The sequence below is a fragment of the Myotis brandtii genome, unplaced genomic scaffold (genome assembly GCF_000412655.1).
Source record: "Myotis brandtii unplaced genomic scaffold, ASM41265v1 scaffold878, whole genome shotgun sequence".
NCBI lineage: Eukaryota > Metazoa > Chordata > Mammalia > Chiroptera > Vespertilionidae > Myotis > Myotis brandtii.
This window is the reverse complement of record NW_005371588.1, coordinates 288,048-307,256: the sequence shown is the minus strand read 5'-3', so window position 1 is coordinate 307,256 and position 19,209 is coordinate 288,048. Positions and strand designations below refer to the sequence as shown.

The 19,209-nt window shown below is 50.8% G+C and overlaps 1 protein-coding gene across 2 annotated transcripts in view; it reads left to right on the top strand.

Annotated features, from left to right (window-relative positions):
• The window catches only part of PLXNA2 (plexin A2), a 195,124-nt gene that overhangs the window by 127,055 nt on the left and 48,860 nt on the right, over positions 1-19,209 (top strand). For both annotated transcript variants that reach the window (XM_005884925.2, XM_014532306.1), the window contains exons 9-11: positions 6,901-7,101; positions 8,849-8,945; positions 13,025-13,215. In XM_005884925.2, coding sequence (XP_005884987.1) covers positions 6,901-7,101; positions 8,849-8,945; positions 13,025-13,215 — 489 coding nt within the window. The remainder of the gene's footprint in view (positions 1-6,900; positions 7,102-8,848; positions 8,946-13,024; positions 13,216-19,209) is intronic.

The following is a 19,209-nucleotide window of genomic DNA, read 5'->3' as shown; positions in this document are numbered from 1 at the left end:
ATCCATGCCTGAAAGAATAGACGGACCAAGGACCACTCTGCCCAAATTCCATTGATCGAAAGGGTTCCTTGGATCTATGTGTCTAAGATAGCAAGAAATAGAGTCTCATGTGTCTCCTAATCTTGAAAGATGTGCTGGATAAACATGAGAAAGCAGAAAGCAGGCCTTGATATGTGTGTGTGTGTGTGTGTGTGTGTGTGTGTGTGTGTGTGTGTGTAATCATCATGGCGTGCACCTTAAATATCTTACAATTTTATTTGTCAATTACACCTCAATAAAGCTAAAAACATTTTTAAAATTAAAATAAAAAAGAAAGTAGGCCTTTGAAAGGTTTCCCAAACACATACTCTTGGCCTTGAACTCTAAAGTTTCTGAAGCAATATGTGTTATATTCAGCCAGAAAAATGGAATTCGCCTGTTATATAAGAGAAACATAGACGGTGCCCAAGGGGATTTAAGGCAGACCCACCCCCAGGTGCCTCACGATGGGATACCTAGTTGCTTGAAAACCTTTGAGAAAAGGTGTCTCCTCCAGCCAGTTGCTGGGCTTTGGCGTAGCTGGTCAGTAAGCAGTGCATTGGTCGTAGTGGACCCTGGGAATCCATCCCAGCCCCAGATTCTGCAGGAGCTGAAACTGCTCTCAGGCCCTTCTTCTCACTGGTAGGAGAGGCCTGAGAGCCCGAGGGAATGGAGTGGGCTGGTTACCCCAGCTTGGGAGTTAATGGAAGAATGGGAAGGGGGGGAGGTGGGCCAGGAAGTGCAGAAGCCATGGGAAGACCTGTGCAGGCAGCAAAGGATCAAGATAGTCTCAGAGACTGACCTTCACATTGGCCACTTCTAAACTGCTAAGTTCCTTAAGAAAATAAATGGAGGTGGACCACAGGGCGGGGGAGGGGAGAGAGAGAGAGCGAGAGAGAAAGAGAGAGAGAGAGAGAGAGAGAGAGAGAGAGAGAGAGAGAGAGAGAGAGAAGAGCTCTGGACAAGAAGGAACAGCTGCTGCATTTGCTCCTAGGGGCTCCCCCTCAGGCAGGAGAAACCCAAAGCCAAGCCAGCAACCACCAGCAGCTGGAGAGAGGGCAGGAGTGTCACAGAGCAAGACAAATAAACTGCCTGGTGTGGAGGCCGGGGGCTGGGCCCCAGAAGGCTAATTGGAAGCATGCCGGCCTCCCTTGGCCTTTTAGAAGCCACTGGAACACAACTCCCTCGCAGCCCTGGGGCTGAGATTCAGGCCTGAGGTCCAGGCGGTCCAGAGAGCTGGGCCTGAGAAAAGCTTTTGCCCTCCACCCCTTGCATCTCAGGATTGAATTAATACGGAAAGAGGCCTGGGGTAAACCCAGAGGCTTCCCATCGCCTTTTAGTTTTGCTTTTTCTCCTTAACGTCTGTGCCCTGGAGTAGGAGAGGGGCCTTTGTCCGCCAGCACCTCCCACCTTCCCCAGCGGGAATGGGGCAGACCTATCTCTTCCTGCTCATATGCATAGGCCACAGGGTCCTGGGATGGGCTGGTGAGAGAAGCCCAGACTCCACCAGCCCCTGATTTTTCTCAGGAAGGGAAATAAGGTGCAGGCTCCCAGCGGGTTGTCAGGCCTGGCCGCTGTGCAGCCCATCCCAGCACATAGTGCCCCCCCCCCCCTGCTCTCTCTGTCCAGAGATCTGCTTATGGGAACCTCATTCCTGAAAATGTGGGGCAGCAAAGGTGCATGTGTCCAGCTTGGGAGAGGTTCCCCTGACTCTACTAGGTTCTCTGACAGCCTCAGGTTCTTCTGGGGGCTGGAAACCCCGTAGGTGCCTCTTTGGGGTTCCTAGAATATCTCTTATACTTCCAGTAAGGCAACCCCAAAATTTTAGGTCTGTGCATCCTAGAAACAACATATAACTGATTAGCTCCGTTGATTTGCATGGCAACAGGAATGCATTACACATTTGTAGTTCTCTCACATGTGACAGGAGCCCTCAGCGTGTGTGGGGGGGGGGGGAGGAGCGGGATGGGGGGTACAGAGCAGCAGCCACAGCACCTGGGAACTTGTTAGAAATTCAAATTCTTGGGCCTCATCCCAGGTTAGCCTGAAGATTGAGAACCACTGACATATGGCATCTCAATTGATTCTCGCAACAGACCTGCAGTTTCACATAATTCATATTTGACACATATAGTAACCAAGATGCTACAAATTCAGGATTTTTGCCCAAGGCTACAGAGAACTCAAGCGTCCAAAAAAAGCTGAGTACAGTATGCTTTCTACAGAAAACCAGGGCCAGTTAGCGTCTGTCTGCATGGCCACAGCCACACTGGAGCCACACTCGGTCTGGCCCGTTGCTGTCGGTCCTAAGGGTTCAGGCTGTGGAGGGACCCTTCTCCATGGATGGAGAAACTGCCCCTGGAAGGTGGGTCAGTAGTGCCACACCCAGAGACAGAGGCCACCGGCCCGTGCGGTAGGTCTGCCCATTTCCTTCCAGAGGGCTGGTGGCCCAACTCCACGTGTAGACTTGACAACAAGGAACCGCTCTTCTGGAGCAAATGCAGTGCAAAAATGAAAACACAGCAGTAAACATTTATTGAGTGCTTACTATACAAGCAATATTTTAAATATCTGTATATCTCATTTACTCTATGAAATGGACTCTATTATGGAAAAATAAACTGAGGTTTAGGTATACACATGAGAGAAATACACAGGAATAATATTAACCTTGTTCATCCCATGTATTACCATTTACGACATACTTTTATACCCTTTCATGCATGCTCATGTCATCAGTCATTATCAGCCCCATTTTCTAGATGAGGAAACGACGGATCTCTGACGGGAGCCCCCAAATCTCCGCCTCCCCGGGCTGGATCCAGCTGCGACATGGTGTTAGCGAGCGGAGTGCACGGGAGTATGTATGGCTTTCAGCTTTAAAAGCTCATCTCCCTCCATGGCTAAGCCAGGCCTAGTTAGATGTAGATACATAAATATCTTCTTTATGCCCTGCCCCAGGGGAAAGATAGAACCAAATAAATCCGATTAGCTGCCCAGGATGCTGGCTGCTCTCGCTCTTTGAAGTCCGGTGGGTGAAGATAATGCCATTTTCACGTGGGAGAAGTCGTCTCGGAGGGCGGAGGGTCCCCAGCACTGAACGCTGGCGATGCACAGCTAAATGGGAGGGCGATGCCACCCTAAGACCATGGGGCTCCTGTGCCAGGGTCCTGCCCTCCCTGTGCTCGTGTTGCCTCCTCCCGGCCTCCCTGTGCCCCTGGGGTAGGCCCAAATACATCTGTTCATGCTGATGGCAACTCGGGTGGCTGCTAAGGAGGTGATGCTGCTGCCTAGAAGCAGAATAAGATGACCTAGAGAGGCCGGTCCACGCTCAGGGGGCCAGTAGTAGCAATGGGCATTTTATTGATGTTAGCGACAGTCCTTACATCCCACGGAAGAAGAAGCATGGCATGGTTTTTTGTCTCTTGTTATTAGGACAGGAACTGTGTGTGTGTGTGTGTGTGTGTGTGTGTGCACACTCACAGAAGCAAACAGGTTGGAGAGGCCTCATTGTAGCTGATGAAAGCCATCACCTTCCTCAAGTCCTAGAGGTATTGGATTTCCGACAATTCGGCAATTTTTCTGGGCCACCCGCTCCGCTGCGCCTGCCTTCAGCCCTGGCCACTGATTTCCACCCAGGACTCACTGCCCCCTCGATGCTGCATCCTCCAGAGCATCTCCCAGTCCCGGAGGTCCCTGTCTTCCCCTGTTTCCCAAGGAGGCAGTGTGTCTGGCCACCAACCACTTTTTTCTTTTGCCCGAGAGACTAGCAGGACGAATCCTACTCTCTATGGCCTGAGAGAAGCAGCCAAATACACAAGCAAAAGCCCAAGACATCCTGTCTCCTGGGGCAATCTTGGAGCCCATTTGGGCATTTGGGAAGCCCCTGATCATTGTCTTTAAATGTAGTGCCAGAAGGTCTGAAACAGCAGACCATAAGGAATTTTTGTAAAATGTTTAGAATTTCTTAAGGAAAAAAAAAAAAACTCCTAAGAGCCCTCATAAAGTCTCTTCTTTTGATTCTTTAATCTTCAAACTGAATCAGATTTAGCCCAGACAAAGAGTAAGGATGTGTACACGTGTGTGCATCTATAATATTACACATAATAAAACAAAGCCCTATATAAGTACCTATTTTTGTCAAAGTTAACAGGATTCTACAATCCTATTTACTAACCCAAGACATTATACTTCCAAAAGCATATCTTTAACGCTCTGCTACTGAAATTTGAATTTGTTCTCTGGGCTCATTAGAGATGAAAAACAATGGCCATCATTTACAATGTGTCAACTAGTTCCAGTCTGAAGATTTATTCCACACACCCCCGCCCCTTCTCTCTCTCTCACACACACACACGCACACACACACACACACACACACACACTATACCTCAGCCTCATTTCTAGTCCAAATTAACATTCCAATTTATTAGACTCGATGGGGATTTTTTTAGCCACCCACAGGAAGCAGTACCTCCTTTTCCATAGGATGCCTGGGTTTCCCTAAAGTGGTGTTTATTTTTTTCTTGGCTATAAATATATGAAAGACTCTGTCAAGAGTACCCGCAGGGAATGAAGGTGAAAACTCGGTAAAGAGCAAGTTTATGAGTTGGCAGCTTGAGTGACTGGCTTCCGAACAGGGACCCCTCTGTCTGGGGTCGCCCTGTGACCCCGGCTCTCGTGGAAACCTCGCCTGCTTGGGAACTCGCATGCAGCTGACCCGCAGGCCAGGGTCAGCACCTGGAGCTTCATGCAGGCCTCCTAGATAGGTTTCCATGGGAAATTTCCCCTGGGTCCAGCTTTTCGTAAATCCTCAGATTTCTTAATAGACACGGGCATGCCAAGTTGGTAATTGTGTGATTCCAGAAACAATGACCACTTCCAACCCAGCTTTGGGAATCGAACTCCTTCTCAGGTGTCTTGATGTCCAGAAGGCAGGGCTGTCCCCTCCTCTGTAAAGAATCTAGAAATAGGATCTAGAAGGAAAGTTAGAGATCTTTTTGTCTGCTGCTTTGTTTTCTCATTTTTCATTTACCCTCCCAGAGGCAATGACCAGGTATCCACTACCTGTCAGGAACTGGGGTAAAGACTGGGGACACAGAGCCTGATCCTCAAGGCTCACAGACCACCTTCATTCCCTGCGGTACTCTTGACAGAGTCTTTCATATATTTATAGCCAAGAAAAAAATAAACACCACTTTAGGGAAACCCAGGCATCCTATGGAAAAGGAGGTACTGCTTCCTGTGAGTGGCTAGAACCCAATTCTGAGGGCTAGATGCGATCGGGGAGGATATCCGTAACCCAGCCTGGAGGCCAGTGCAGGGAGAGGGTCAGGGACAGCTTCCCAAAGCAGGAGATGCTGCCCTGTCAGTATGGCTCAGTGGTTGAGCGTTGACCTATGAACCAGGAGGAGTCACAGTTCGATTCCTGGTCAGGGCACATGCCTGGGTTGAGGGCTTGATTCCCAGCACTATCTCTCCCTCTCTGAAAACAATAAAAATTATTTTTTTTTTAAAAAAGGAGATGCTGAGTTTGCAGACTAATTAGAGGCAATTAGCTAAAGGTGGGCCAGGAGGAAGATTGCGGGGTGGGGGGTAGGAGTGAGTGTTTCCCATAGAGAGAAAAGTACCTTCCAAGGACCAAAGGTGGATGAGGAAGGCTGGCCCCTCAGAACTAATCGTAAGCTCACATGGCTGGACCCTGATGCACAAGAACCCGCAGCGAAGGAGGTAGGCAGGGGCCAGGTTGTGAAGGGCCTGGATCTGAGGCCCAGAGAGAGGAAGAACCTGCCTAAGCCCAGCTCTCCCCGATTCCCTCTGAGGCTGTCCATTGCTAACCGTTGCCTGTTGAGCAGTGTTGGGCCTTAAGGCTCGCCGCCAGCATTAGGACAATGTATTGCTTGTGACTGTGCCCCCAGGCACTCAATGCCAGTAGCTCCCTCTGCAGGGTAAGGACATCAACCCCACAGACTCCCCAATGCTCCCTCTGCGAACCACAGCGGACGGGAAGGGGATAGGGAGAGAGGCACCATCTTCCAGAATTTCCCTAGTTGATCTCTGGAAACGGGAAATGGTTGCAGGGGGCGGTGACAGCCAGGTCCTCACTGAGCGAGGCTTCTGGACTCTGTCTTCCTTGGAGAGGGAGGAAGTGGACAGGGGATCGGGGCTGCGGGGAGCTGGAGATGCAACATCTAGGAAGAGAAATGAGGAAAAGCAATCACTTCCTTTCTCAGGGTCCTTCTCAGAGCCTCTCCCCATCAAGACCTGTGTGTGTGTGTGTGTGTGTGTGTGTGTGTGTGTGTGTGTGTGTTTCAGTTTTGTTTTCAGAGCAGCATGGCATCCATGCAGGGCCTGGTAATGAAATGAGATAAAAGGCCAGAGCCAGTGTTTAGAGCATTGCTGGGAGGCTGACCAGCCTCCTGGAAAGGCCACAGTGGGAGCTGGGAGCTGAGGCCGCTGATAACAGACCGCCTCAGGCGGGGACTGTGCGAGCGGCTGGGGAGATGAGTGGAACCGAGAGGTGGGGGTTCCAGGTTGGAGGCAGGGGCGCATGGAGTCTCTTTCATCCTGTGTCTCGGGAGATAAAATCCACAGCCTGCCACACCAGTGCCTGGAAATTAATTCCTAAAGGGTTTCACACATTCCAGATCCAGGACAACTTGTGGGTTAGGAATAACAGTGTCAAGGCCGGGAGTTAAGGGATCGATTTTTTTTTCCCTGCTGACTCCACGTGCCCCTTGAGGGAGGCATGTCTTTCTCCTGGGCAGCCCACCTGGACACCAGAGGGTCTGGGCCTGGCATCGGGTCCTGTCCTCTGCCCTGGCTCAGGTTAGCAGGAAGGCGTGAGCTGGACAGACGGAACCTCTCTGCTTGCTCCCCCAGGACTGTCCCCAACTGGTGCCCACGGAGGAGATCTTGATACCCGTCGGGGAAGTAAAGCCCATCACCCTTAAGGCTCGAAACCTGCCCCAGCCTCAGTCCGGCCAGCGAGGCTATGAGTGTGTCCTCAACATCCAGGGGGCCGTCCACCGGGTCCCCGCCCTGCGCTTCAACAGCTCCAGCGTCCAGTGCCAGAACAGCTCGGTAAGAGGACTCGGGCCTGGGCCCTGCCGGGAGCAGGGCTTCTCTCACCCCTGCCAAGGCCTCAGCCTGGCCTGCCCCAGCTTCCAGAACCTCCCAGGTCCACAGGCTGATCCCAGAGGCAGGGGACCGAGGAGCAGGCATACACGCCGGGCCCCTGGGCAAACACAGATCAGGCGATGGTATCAGAGGAGCTAGAGTGCTGTGAGCACCCTAACGGCAGAGCTGAGAGCTCTGTGCCCCTTCTGAGTTGGATGGGTGCCTCTCGAGGACTTTGGCGAAACTTCAGCCAAAGCCGGTCAGACCATGCCAACCCCGTCCCCATTCAGGGAGCAGATAAACCACCAGGAGGGCGCTGCACGGGAGAGACCAGCAGGAAGCAGGATGGGATGGGGGGAGGCGGGAAGGAAGGAAGTGGAGGCCGTGAGTTTCAAGAGCAGGCAGGGTTCAACCAATTCCGAAGGCCAGACAGAAAGCCCGAGGTGTTTAATTATAATAGCAGCCCGGAGAAGATCTTCTATCTGCCAACTCCCTGTCTCCGCAGGTGGGAGGTCAGCGGGAGATGGGGGTGACATGACAAAGGTGTTGAGGGAAGCTAATTCGCCCGGGAGAGATAAAGAGGATCTGGGCCGCTTATCAGGGAGCTGTCAGATTGCCGGGTCACAGGCGCTTGATGGAATTTGTAATCGGTGGAAGGCCGCCAAGCACAAAGGGAAGTTGGGACAAGAAAGAAATGGAACAACAAAGGGAGAAGGTGGCAGGAGGGGCTCCGGGCAAAAGGGCTGATGGGGACATGCCCTGAGAGCTAAGTGGCTAGGTCTGGGGCGGTCCCCGCAGAGGGGGTTCCCAGAGGTCCCCTTCACAGAGACACAGGGCCTGGGCCACCGAGAGAGGCGATTTCTGACATGTGGGGGGTGGGGGTTACACGTCCTCTGTGGGGTCAGCACCATAGAGAGTCGACTCCTGGCCACAGCTTGAGGCCGTTCGTGGCAGAGGTGATCAGGTATCCGCCTGTGAGGCTCTGGGCCCTTCCCTAGCAGAGTGTTGACCAAGGTCAAGCTCACCTGCAGGAAGAAAGGACCATGCAGGGCCCAGCCAAACATGTGTCACACACATGCTCTGCTCAAGGCTCTGGGGTTTACAGGCAGCACATGCACCTCTGGAGAGAGCAGACTTGCACGGGGAACCGTGCAAAGCAGTCCTGGGTTAAAGGCAGAAGTTGGCAACCCCAGGGGACAGAGAGCCTGGGGAGAGCTGACTGGGATGTCAGAGAAGACACCTGGGGAAGGCGAGTCTGAGCTAGACCAGGAAGATAAGGGGGGGGAAGGACCATGTCATAGGGAGAGGGGGGCATTCCTTGTGAGGAGGGAATGGAGGCACGGGGTGGTGGGGGAAGGGGGGTACTTGGGCGAGTCGGTTTACAGTCAAGTGGATTCAGAGATTTCCGGAGGAGAGCAGAGGGAGAGAAGGTTGGAGGAGTCGGTTTGGACCTGGAAGGCACTGAATGCCGAGCTAAGGGTTTTGACCTGGATCTTGTTGGCCTTAGTGACTAGGAGCCAGGGTGGTGGGCTACAGAGATATTTGAGTGGCCCATGGGGTTCCTCAGATTGGCCCGCTGCTGCTTTCTCAGCCCACTCAGGGAACCGGAGTCCCTAGCTTCTTTCCTGCTGTAGTCCGGTCCCCTGAGACGCCCAGCATCCCTGCCCCCCGTCATAACCTCACCAGCATGTGCCTCTGCCCTCCCCCGCAGTACCAGTACGACGGGATGGACATCAGCAACCTGGCCGTGGACTTTGCCGTGGTGTGGAATGGCAATTTCATCATCGACAACCCTCAGGACCTGAAAGGTAAGCGGCTGCTTCTGGGTAGAGTTTTGATCCGTCCGTGACCCTGGGAAGGACCGGGGCTGGCGGGATCGGAGCCTGCGGCCGCTGTGCCATGAATAACACACTTCCTCTGTCAGCGGAACTCTTCCGAGGGTCCGAAAGCAACACTGGGAGCCATCAAAGGAGTCCTGTGGGGATCCCTGTTTTATTACAACCAGAGCATCCGCTGTGGCTGCCGGCTCATCGCGGTTTTCTTCGGCTCCCAGAGACTTTGAAGTGTCTGTGGAACCTGACCCAGGAGAGCAGCAGGCGGAATGTCCCACCAGTTTCCCTGGAAAATGGGGATCTTGTTTCCAATCAGGTTCTGGCCCCGTCCTTGCACAAAGAAGGTTTTCAAGGCTGCTCCCCTGGTCCTGGGGTGGGTGGGAGAGGCCAGCGTGGGGACTCAAGTGCACAGCTGGCGCAGGAAGTTCAGGAAGGAGCTGGGCTGACGCAGGGGGACTCTCCGGGAGGCTCACCCTCATTCATCGTGTGCAGCGCCTCCTATGGGCCAGGCAGGTGCTACCCTCAGTTCAGTCAATACCAACATTCCATCATGCTCTCAAGAATGACAAAGGTACCTCCAATTTGATGAGCACACATTGATTTTTTTTAAAATATATTTTATTGATTTCACAAAGGAAGGGAGAGGGAGAGAGAGAAACATCAAGGATGAAAGAATCATTGATCGGCTGCCTCCTGCACACCCCACTTTGGGGATCGATCGAACCCGCAACCTGGGCATGTGCCCTGACCTGGAATTGAACCGTGACCTCCTGGTTCATAGGTCAGTGCTCAAATACTGAGACATGCTAGCCAGGCTGAAATTATTTTTTTAATCATTGCAACAACCCAGATAGGTAAGCACCAGTATTATGCTCATTTTATAGATTAAAAAACCGAGACCCAGTGAGGTTAAGAAATGGACCGAGAGTGTTCACTTCGACAGCACCTATACTAAGACTGAAATGATGCAGGCTATATATAGAATGGACCGAGAGTGTTCACTTCGACAGCACCTATACTGACTGAAATGATGCAGGCTATATATACATGGCCCTGCACAAATGTGCCAATTCACAAAGTGTTTTGTGTTTTTAAGACAAATACTGTATGATATCTTTATATGTAGAATCTTAAACAAACAAACAAAAAAGGCAAACTCATAGAAACAGGAAGTAGAAGAGTCGTTACCAGGGCTGGGGGTTGGGGGAACCAGGGAGAGGTGTGTAAAAGGGTACAAACATTCAACTAGAAGATGAATAAGGTCTGAGGATCTAATGTAAAACATGGTGCCTTTAGTTAATAACACCGTGTCGTATAATTGAAATTTGCAAGCAGCGTAGAACTTACATGTTCTCAATATGTATATGGTGAAGGATGTGTGTTAATGAACTAAATGAAAGGAATCCTTGCCTTGTGTATGCGTATAGCAAAACATCATGATTTCAATATGATACAATCTTATTTGTCAATTTACCTCAATAAAGCTGGAAAAAATAAAGAAATGGACCAAGAGTCAGCTAGTAAGAGCCAGGATTTGAACCACGAGAATCTGATGTCAGAGCTCACGCTGAACCACATCTCTTCCTTCCCAGTGACTGAGGCCACTGTGGGGTGTGACACCTCCTCCTCCAGGACACACCCCCCCCCCTCACTGTGAGCCACATGCCTCACCACAGTTCAAACAGCTAGGGTTGGCACAGGCCTCTCCCTGTGCCTGAGGGTCACCACAGGGACACCGGGAGGGAGACCAAGGCCACAGCAAGGCCTGCAAAGGCTTCGGATCCATGGGCTGCAGCTCCCTGTCCCGGACGCTGCCTGAAAGCCCATGCTGCTTACACTGGGGGAGAGAAACTGAGCCAGGGAGGATTTTGGGGTTTTCCTCTTTCTCATACCCAGCCCGCATTTTCTCAGCGCTGAGAGAGACATTTCCCCTGCTGAGCTTCTAGGCTCGGTTCCCAGAGGCTGCCTGTGCACCTGGAGCTTAAAGAAACACGGCCACATCCAAGCTGTCGCATCGGAACCCTCCCTTTCGGTGCAGGACAACTTTTAAGCAGCTCTTGAGTGCACGGGCGATGCCATCTTCACCTCCGTCTCTCCCACAGCCCCAGTGATCCTGGAGCTACGCACCATGCTGGGTGGAAGAGGCCATGGTGTTTGAGGACTCACGTTCTAGATTCTAACAAGCCAGGGTCACGTCCTGTCTCTTTCACTCACAGCAATGTGGACTTGGGCTAATTACCGTTCCTCTCTCCGCCCCAGGTTCCCCATCTGTGCCAGGGGGAAAGGATGCCCTTTTCTCAAGGTCATCCTGAGCATCCCATGAGAGCTAGACATGGCCCATGTGTGCATAGTGACAAGTGCTCAGTGTGTGCTTGCTCAGTGTAAGATTCCTGTCTTCTAGGATTCCTACCCTAGGAAGCCATGGCAGGTGGAGGTTTAAATCTAGTCCCTACAGCTGGGACTGGGGATGCTGGACAGAGCAGAGGAACAGGATGGGAACCTGTGGGAAGAATAAAAAACGACGCCTTCCCTGGGGCATGTACACGGCCTCCCGCAGAGACACGCCAGGACTGCTGAAAGCTGTGTCTGCTTGACTTGAGTTGAAAACCACTTTCCGAGTATTCTGCTTCTATAGATTCTACTTGGAACTCTGAGTTCGAAACACCAGCAGGCAACAACTAAACCCCAGGCTCACAAGACAGTTCTGCTAACTGGCTGGTCAAGGGCTTCTAAGTCAGGAAATGCCATAGCAGCAGCAATGGGTTTGCAGACTTCAAGGTGACCTGCTCAGTGGCCACTTTGTCCTCTCCGGGGACAGCCTCTCCATCCACAGGGGCATGAACAGGACTGTGGTAACCCTGTTCCTCATCAGTGCTGCCTCTACTTTGCCAGCCGCCAGGCCTTTCTGACGCCTCTCCCAGACCCACCACTTCCCACTGTGCCGGGCCAGGTGCCTCCCTGCTCAGGACCTACGGTCCAGCAGCACAGCCAGTTGGAATTTCAGGATCCCAGCTTGGGGCACTCACCTTAGTGAGCTCCAAGAGTGAACAAGTCTCTGAGCTTCATTTTTTTAAAATATATTTTTATTGATTTCAGAGAGGAAGGAAGAGGGAAAGAAAGATGGAGACATCAATGATGAGAAAGAATCACTCATCAGCCGCCTCCTGCACACCCCACACTGGGGATCAAGCCCACAACCTGGGCATGTGCCCCAACCAGGAATCGAACCGTGACCTCCTGGTTCATAGGTTTGACGCTCAACCACTGAGCCATGCCGACTGAGTTCTGAGCTGCATTTTTATGTGAAATGGCGAAGTTAGTCCTTCCATCTCAGGATGAGGCCACATGTGAGTCAGAGAGGCACCAGCATAAGAAGGTAGTGTGTGTTCAAAGAAAAGATAACAAGCAGGTACAGAACATCAGGTATGTTACAGGCCCAGTGCTTAGCACTGAATATATTAGATCTCACTCAAACCACACAGCAAACGACGATTATCCCCATGTTATGGATTAAGTAAACAAGGTTCTAGGAGGTCAAAGTCTATGTCACATGGCTAAGGAGGGGTGAAGCCTCCATTAAAGCCCTCATCTGATTCAATCTGGAGCCAGAACTTTTTAATAATCTTATTTGCTGCATTGCCTTTATTTTAAAAAAATGTATTTTTATTGATTTCAGAAAGGAAGGGAGAGAGAGATAGAAACATCAATGATGAGAGAGAATCCTTGATTGGCTGCCTCCTGCATGCCCACTACTGTGGATCATGTCCGCTACTGTGGATTGAGCCCGCAATTGACTGGAATGGAACTATGACCTTCTGGTTCATAGGTCAATGCTCGATCCACTGAGCCAAACCAGCTAGAGCTCTGTATTGCCTTTAAATGATTGCTAAGATGTTCCATTTATTGTTAATTATTCATCAATTGTTCTTGCAATGATTGCAATAATTATTGATGTTATCTGTGGCTGGGGACGTTTCTGTCACACCTGTAAGAGGAGGGTAAATTGTGGGAGTCTCCGTCCCACCCCCTCTGAGACCGCCCTCCTGTCTTTGCAGTCCACCTCTACAAGTGCGCAGCCCAGCGGGAGAGCTGCGGCCTGTGCCTCAAGGCCGACCGGAAGTTTGAGTGCGGCTGGTGCAGCGGCGAGCGCAGGTGCACCCTCCACCAGCACTGTGCCAGCCCCTCCAGTCCCTGGCTCGACTGGTCCAGCCACAACGTTAAGTGCTCCAACCCGCAGATCACCGAGGTGAGTCCCCCGAGTTCCAGAGCAGAACGGGATGTCCAGGAGCTGACCCCAGGGCAGTGGGACAGGAGCGCCAGCTGAGCCTTTGTGGAAGAATTCTTGGCCTCTCGGGGGTGTCTCGATGGCCCACGTCCAGGGGTCAGTGACAAGTGTATGGAAGTGTGCCCTCGCGCCTGTGCAAGAGTGTGCGTGCATCCAACAAGGGAGGCAGAGCCAGGCCTGCTGGCCGGGAAGGGGGGCGGCACTGGATGGGAAATTGGCCGCATGGTCGGTGAACGTTTCAGAAAGCAGGTTTCGCTTTTCTCAGCAGAAATGCGGTTTCAGCAGCTGAGATTAGCTCCGAGTTGCCCAGTTGAACACGGAGGAAGTAAAGGCAGGCGCTCCATCAGCCACCATGCCATTTCCCAGGGTTTACTCTGTCCCAAGTTGTGTGTGCATTTTAATGGGAAGAAACAGGTAATTAATTATCCTGAAGAAGAAAAAAAATGATGTTTCCTGAATAGCAAATTGCAAAGGACGATGAATAGGTGATGTGCATGGAAATGCAGCTGCTGGGGTTTGAACGGCCTGGGAGAGGCATAGTTGAATTTAACGTTGCTGGCGTTCACGTACTCATCACTCTTCAATGCTCCCAACTTGCTGACTGTTACCTGTGCCACGAAACTAACTGCACGTTCCTCTGGTTACGAGGCATAAAAAGGCCTGGGCAGGAACCACCGTGGTCTGTGTTTGAAGAAGGCAGGGACGGGCTGCTCCTCTCCTACCTCTTTTCTGAGCAGAAGCTCTGTCCCTTTTCCTGCCTCCTTTTCACTTCCAGCCAAAGAAAGCACCTCTGCTCTCCCCTGTGTTGCCGGGTCATGGGAAACCTCTGAAGCATCCTTATGATCATATCCAAGATGCAGAGCAGAGCAAAGAAAACCGTTGAGATCAAACGAATATTGTTCACCTACAGCTGGGTCATTTGGAGAGCAAGCACATATTCATGTAGTGGCTTTGGTTGTCACGGTCTCAGGCAGTCCTCACAACCATTCTCAGCTCCATTTGACAGATGAAGACAACGAGGCTCAGAGGAAGGGAGTGAGTTGCCCAAGTTCACACAGCCGTTAAGCGTCAGAGCCCCAATTTTAGCTTGGATGTATTTAATTATAAAACCATTTTTAAAGCCTTCACTTTACTATGTTTGCTCAAGTAACATAAAACAAGCAGTGGTGCTTCGCCTTCCTGTATATCTGACCTGTCTAGCTGCTATGGACCAGATAGAGGCCAGCCATCCACAGGGCAGCATATCCCAGGGGAAACACAGTGCTGGGGGCAGGTGGTTTCTGCACCCAGGCCCTCGGGCAACCAATAGGAAGGTGCTCTGAGACTGTAGACACTGCCTGTCAAAGACTGGGCTTCTCCAATCCCATTGCACTTTCGGATGTGGCCAGTGACAGGGCCCGCTGGCTTTCCCCTGTGCATTTATTTATCTCGCGGGAAAGAATGCTTACAGGGCTGTCCCAGCCTCTGCTCTCAGTCAGCTGGCTCCCCGACCTGCTCGGGGCTCCACGCCTTCACCCCGATTGTCATGATTTCCAGCAGCTGTTGGCCTGAAACGTGCTCTGTTCTGTAATTCTTCTTGTTGATGCAGTTGTGGCCTCTAGGTCTCTGTGCCTGTGTCATCAGGGCTCTTAAATGAGCCGGGGACTCCACCATCACCTCCCACCTCTGCCAGCCCTGGCTGCTGCTCCAGGGCTGTCCCAGCCTCTGCTCTCAGTCAGCTGGCTCCCCGACCTGCTCGGGGCTCCACGCCTTCACCCCGATTGTCATGATTTCCAGCAGCTGTTGGCCTGAAACGTGCTCTGTTCTGTAATTCTTCTTGTTGATGCAGTTGTGGCCTCTAGGTCTCTATGCCTGTGTCATCAGGGCTCTTAAATGAGCCGGGGACTCCACCATCACCTCCCACCTCTGCCAACCCTGGCTGCTGCTCCAGCCCCATGTGTCTACTCCCTGACTGGCAGGCCCCCCGCCCCCAAGCCCCAAGGCAGGCTTCTCCCCGGGAAACCTCTGCCTCCACTGCCCCTGCTCACTGACCGGGGACTGACAGGCTGCTCTGCTCACAGAGGACACCCAGCTACACGATGCTAATTAACCCCCTGAGGTAATTAGGCTGTAATTGATTTTCCCAGAGAACATAGCAGCAGGAGCCAGAGGCCCTGAGCAGTGGGGTCTCCTGTTGGTGTTTTTCAAGCAGAGGCGGTGGAGAAAGGAACGTGCATGTTGTTGGAGAGACAAATCCATGCTGTGCCCCAATCCACTGTGGGCAGATCATTCTGGACAGGACATGGGGGGGAAGGAGGACCCAGGCTTGGAACGTTTGACTCACTATTATCAGGAATATTTTCTTTCACTTTACATCTCCTCCTTCCAACCTATCCTCCTCTCCCTATAAAAGCCATTTTCAATTTTTTTAATTTTTAATTTTTGAAATAATTGCAGACTTAACAAAAGGTACAAAAATAGAACTGCCATGTACCCTTCACCCAGATTCTCTAAAATTAACATCTTACATAACCACAATGTAATGATCAAAATCGGGAAATTAACGTTGATACAATTATGCCATCTCCTATACATGCCTCGTTCACATTTTGCCTGTTGTCCCTCTGAAGTCCTTTTTTCTGGTCCAGGATCCAGCCCAGGGTCAAAGGTGACATTCATTGTCATGTCCCCTTCATGCTCTGATCATTCTTTGTGTTTCATGACCTTGATACTGTCGAAGGATACAGGCCAATTATCTTGTGGTTGTTCCTCAATTTGTGGATTTGCCCGATGTTTCTTCATGATTAAATTCGGGTTATATGTTTCTGGCAGTGAGCACTAAAAGAAAAAAATTGTAGGTTACATGTCAAAAGGGCACAGGAGCCAGCTTGATTTGGCCCCAGTGGGCAAATCTGCGGCAATTTTAGCAAGAAAATAAATAATGATCCTAATGGGCTATAAGCAATAGAATAAAATAAGAATTTATGGTCCTCAGTGATATAAATAAACAACTCATGGAGGAGAGAGGAAGCTCTTCTTTATACTAGAATTTCAGCTCAGAAATGTAGAGGGATTTATGGAAATAGAAAAACCATCGTTTGGCAAAATTCACAGTGATAATTGTTTGAGGCAAGAATGGCTAATGAATGTTAAAATTAGTGGATGAAAGTATGATGAGAAATAGGATATGTACATAGTCTCAAGCTATCTCCCCCAAGATACTTATGAATTACAATAAGAAATAGTAACTTTACGGCAAAAACACCTGGCACACGCAACCTCAGCCACGGGATCAAAGTGAACTTCTTAGGAATGGGGAGACCAACCTCATGTTCCCCTCCATAGGATGTGCTGAGAACATGACCTCATTTCTATGGCTTTTTTTTTTTTTGCCCAAAATGTATAACTTGTTTAAAGTAACTTTTAAGAAGAATTAACTTATTTTCTTTACCTCAGCTTTTTGGCCAATTCCTTGACATTAGGATAGGTCTTTTTTTTAATAATTAGTATTATATGAGACCCATGCCCTTTTCTCCTCCTTGTCCCTGGAATTGTATGAGATCCATGCCTTTTTTCTCCTCCTTGTCCCTGAAATTGTATGAGATCCATGCCCTGTTTCTCCTCCTTGTCCCTGAAATTCTATGAGATCCATGCCCTTGTTCTCCTCCTTGTCCCTGGAATTGTATGAGATCCATGCCCTGTTTCTCCTCCTTGTCCCTGAAATTCTATGAGATCCATGCCTTTTTTCTCCTCCTTGTCTCTGGCCGTTATGGGTATCCCCTTAGTGCAAGCCCACGTGCAAACAGAAGCCATTTCCTATGAAGAGGCTTCTTGAGGGGTGGAAAGAGGAGGATGCTATGACAGCTGTGAAGGCTGCTGGGGACGGCAGAACTTCCAAAGCTGGAAACAGAGTGGAGCTAGAACGGGTGCTGACCTTTCCAGGGGCAGGCAACTCAATGAGATGCCCCGAATGAACGAGTTCTGCTTTAGGAAAAGGAGTGGGCCCGAGTTTAGTTAGATGAACAGCTGTGTTCTTCCTTAATGCCCCCCCTTAGCCCCCGCTGTCTCCATGACAACCAAGCCCACCCCTAGAGACCCATCTCTTATGGAGGTTTCATGTAAGACAAGTCTTACAGCCTATCGAATTTCCCAGTTTGCATAAACTTCAGGTTAGGACCCCCTCAGGACTCGCCGTCTGCTCCTTCCCAGCCAGCCCGTGTTGTGATAATGATGCTGTCCCCCGTGGGAGGCATCCCCGGCTGCTCCCACTCCAGCTGTCATCCTGGATGTCTGTGCACGTGTCACCTGTTCAACCCCAGGAACAGGCGATGTGCAGAGGGTTGGAAAGCCCAGGAGGGGAGATGCCTGGCCCATCGCGTTTCTGTTCTTCCCAGCATGTGCTTCGGGTTCTGCTCGGACCTCGGAGAGGGCGATGTGACACGCCACCCACTAGACAGGAAGGCTCAGAAAAAACATTTTCCAAGAGGCTGTGAGTGGGCAGCATCCAGCAGAAAGGGGAAGGATACAGACTATGTTCTTTGGGAGGAGAAATTTGGGAAGGTCAGGGGCTTTGGGGCTCATGTGACAGAGGTCTCCACTCAAAGTGAATGTATTAGTTTGTTAGGGCAGCAGTTACAAGACACCACCAACTGGGCAGCTTAAACAATAGAAATTTGTTTTCTTATAGTTCTGGAGGTTAGAGGTCCAAGATCAAGGTGTTGGCAGAACAATAGAAATTTGTTTTCTTATAGTTCTGGAGGTTAGCGATCCAAGATCAAGGTGTTGGCAGAGTTGGTTTCTTCTGAGGCTGTGAGGACAGTCTGTTCCATGCCTCTCCCCCAGCTTCGGGGGTTGTGGCAATCTTTGGCTTTCCTTGGCTTATAGAAGCATCACCCTAATCTCCACCTTCATGTCCACATGCTGTTCTCTCTGGGTTCATGTCTATCTCCAGCTTTTACAACAATAAGCCCCCAGTCATGTTAAATTAGGCCCAACACTAAGGCTCCCATTTGAACTTGGTTACCTCTGTAAATCCTGTCTCCAAATAAGGTCCCAGTCTACGGTAATGGGAGCTAGAGCTTCAACGTACGGATTTGGAGGGGACAGAGTTCAACTCATAACAGCATTCTGTGAAAAAAAGGAGGAGATGCCCTGCTTTAAGGAAATGAATTCTCTCATTCAGTATTCATTTAGTGAGTGACTGCTGTATGCCATGCACTGGTCGAGGCCTAAAGTTCTCGCTGATAGGTTAGTCCTGTCATAACAGCATTCTGTGAAAAAAAGGAGGAGATGCCCAGCTCAAAGGAATGAATTCACTCATTCGGTATTCATTTAGTGAGTGACTGCTGTATGCCGTGCACTGGGCGAGGCCTAAAGTTCTTGCTGATAGGTTAGTCCTAGGGGAGGAGGTGGGACGATGCAGCCTCTCTCTGTAGAACTCCAGCCTATCGCTGCACTTGGCCACCAGGAAGAGGCTGGGAACTGCTTGCCCTGCAGCCAGTCTGCTTCCTCCGAAGGACCTGAGACCGTCACTTCTAATCTACACCCCTTGCCATTTAGAGGACCGCAGCAGAGTCCTAGCTCTCCACGCCTAAGAGGACACAAACTTCAGGCCAGGGACACGAAGCGATGAGCCGCATCCTAGTTCTGGGAGTCTTAGCAATAACAGCTTTTCCTTAACGAGACTCTGCTGTGTGCCAGGACCTGTGCACTTTGCATACCTACGACTCCTAAGAGGTGGTTATAAGAATCTTCATTTAAGAGTTGGGGAAGCTGTGCTTAGGGAAGTAAACAGTTGGCTGGAAGTCACGCATTGGTTTGTGGCAGAGCAAACCCAAGGCCAGGCCGCTGACTCCAGACAGCAGACTCTCCCACCATGCCATGTGACCGCTCTTGGTCAGAGGGGTGGAGGGGTTCTCCCTTGCTATACACCAGTGGTTCCCAAACTTATTTGGCCTACCGCCCCCTTTCCAGAAA